Source organism: Lissotriton helveticus, chromosome 7, assembly GCF_964261635.1.
Source record: "Lissotriton helveticus chromosome 7, aLisHel1.1, whole genome shotgun sequence".
In the NCBI taxonomy this organism is placed as follows: domain Eukaryota; kingdom Metazoa; phylum Chordata; class Amphibia; order Caudata; family Salamandridae; genus Lissotriton; species Lissotriton helveticus.
In genome coordinates this window covers 443,975,383-443,977,908 of record NC_136068.1, presented here as the reverse complement: position 1 = coordinate 443,977,908, position 2,526 = coordinate 443,975,383, and the positions used below count along the sequence as shown (strand labels likewise).

At 44.4% G+C, this 2,526-nt stretch overlaps 1 protein-coding gene across 1 annotated transcript; it reads right to left on the bottom strand.

Moving 5' to 3' along the window:
* Positions 1–809: 809 nt before the first annotated feature.
* LOC144769110 (general transcription factor II-I repeat domain-containing protein 2B-like) lies at positions 810–2,201 on the bottom strand. Its single transcript, XM_078653112.1, has one exon. It carries the CDS (start codon positions 2,199–2,201, stop codon positions 810–812), a length of 1,392 nt encoding a protein of 463 aa, XP_078509238.1.
* Positions 2,202–2,526: the final 325 nt, after the last annotated feature.

The following is a 2,526-nucleotide window of genomic DNA, read 5'->3' as shown; positions in this document are numbered from 1 at the left end:
GCCGAATTTACAGTGTGGTTTGTGGCCGAGGGCCGCACCGGTGGGGGTGGGGTCATTTGGGGGGCGGGGTCATTGGGGGCGGGGCTAGAGGGGGTAAAAAAAAATGGTCCTGTTTCAAAACATTACTAGACAATGCTGTATTTGCAAAGCAGATGTAACTACATGCAGCACATGTTTATAATATTTGTTTTATTAGCAGACAAGGGCAATCTTAAGTGGAATTGCATGGCAATTTGCAGCAACCGGATATTCAGCACATGCCCAGTGCAGCACAGGCTTCAGAGTCCCAAAAATAGATATGTTAAGCACAAACACTATGAACTTATTTTACATTTCATGTCACCAATTAGTTTTCTGTAATCTGGTACCAAGTTGGAAACGGCAAGCCTTAAGAGCTGCTTCAGATTTATGTCTGTAAGTTTATTTCTAAGTTTGCTCTTCAACAGTCCCATTGTGGAAAATGAACATTCGCAAGCATAGGTTGACCCAAACATACAAAGTACCTTCTGGGCCACTGTAACAAGAAGAGGAAACTTGTCAGGAGGCACAATTTTCCAGAAGTCTTCTGGTGCTTGCCCCAAAAAAGATGCTTCAAGAGATGAGTTGTGCTGCATGTCAATGAGCTCTAGTTCTGCTTGAGCCCTTTCCATGCCAATAAGGGCAACAACATCAAGATTCCGTGCACTCACCATCCAGGGGTTTTCAACCAGCCTGAACAGAGGGGTGAGGGCTCTGAACTGCGAAAATCGTCGTTTGATCTCCCCAGAAATTTCCTCAAGACATGCACCAGGGTCAAGGTTTGCCAGAATTTATTGTGCCTCTGAAAACCTCTGCATTACAGCCAACAGTTTTGGAAAGTGGGTAAAGTCACTATTATCCAGTTGTTCTTTGAATAGCACAAGCTTACTTTCAAAAGCATAAATACCATTCATGAGGGAGCACACAAGCTGTTGTTTACCTTGCAGGGTCAAATTGAGAGTATTAAAATGTGTGAAAAGATCTGAAAGAAAATGGAGCAGAACAAGCCATTTCACATTTGTTAGTTCTGGGAACGATTGACCTCTACTGTTCACAAAGAGTACAATTTCAGGAAGCAATGCGATGAACCGCTCCAGAACCTTCCCTTTGCTTAGCCAACGCACGTCAGTGTGCATCAAGACGTCGGTTTGTTCCGCTTCAGATTCCTGCAGCATTGCTTTAAAAAGTCTATGGCTCAGAGCTTTGGCACGGATAAAATTAACAATTTTCACTGCACCATTTAGGACATTATTCAGTTCTCCATGTTTTAATTTTGCACACAACACTTCCTGGTGAATAATGCAGTGGTAGTCTATCACAGTCTGTCCTATGAGCTTCTTTTTACGCATAGATACGAAGCCTCTGTCATGGCCTACCATGGCAGGAGCTCCATCCGTTGTTATGCTGACAAGAGTGTTCAGTGGTATGTCATTTGTTTTAAAGTAGTTGCACATACTGTCCAGTACATCTTCTCCTCTTGTGTGCCCTTGCAGTGGTAGAAGGCAGAGGAGCTCTTCTTTGGGATGAAGCGATTGGTCCAGATACCTCACCCAAACTAATAACTGGGCCACATCGCCTATGTCTGTTGACTCATCCATGGCAATGCTGAAGAACGGTGACTCTCTGACTGCTTGGATCACCTGCTCCTTGACGTTTTTTCCCATTGCCTCTATTCTGCTTGCACATGTTGAATCTGATCGCTGCAATGCACCGATTTCCTTTAAAATGCTGGCTTTATTAGTGTAGCTATCCAATAAAATTTCTGCTGCTGAAAGGAAACATTGCTTCATCAGCTCTGCATCTGTGAAAGGTTTTTTATGTTTGGCAAGCAAGTAGCATATTTTGAAAGACGCTTCTGTAACAGCCTCAGATTCTTTCATCTGGCAAAGGAAGAACTTCTGCTGGGAAAGAAGTGCTTGCTTTAATGATGCCACTTTTGCAGAACGAAGTTTTGAGTTCAGTGAGAAGTTCGCAGTGAATCCAGAGTGCCGCGTTCTGTAGTGCCGTTCAAGGTTATACCTCTTAAGAACATTTACTTTCTCTTTGCAAAGTAAACAGGTGCCTTTTTCTTTTGGGCATTCCACAAACAAGTACTCTTCTTCCCACGCTTCCCGGAAGGTTATGTGTTCATTCTGTATTGATCTGGGTCGTTTGCAAGCCTTAGAAACTGGACTGTACACCATTGCGGAGCTCTCCAGCTAGTTTGTTACAATGCAATCAGTAACAAGGACAAGGAATCTGATTTTTCACCCGACGTCACCCCACAACCGATGCGCCCCACGACCGCTGGACCGACACCGCGTCACGACCGCTGGACCGACACCGCGTTACGACCGCTGGACCGACACCACTTCTCGCAACAGATCTGTGAGCAACACCAAAGGAATGCAGGAAATGTGTCACTCAATAAGGATTTGAAATAAATGGCATGCACACACACACGTACATACCAGCGCACGTTCACCCACAGGTATCTTAGCACTGAATAACAGATTTTTATTGCTACCC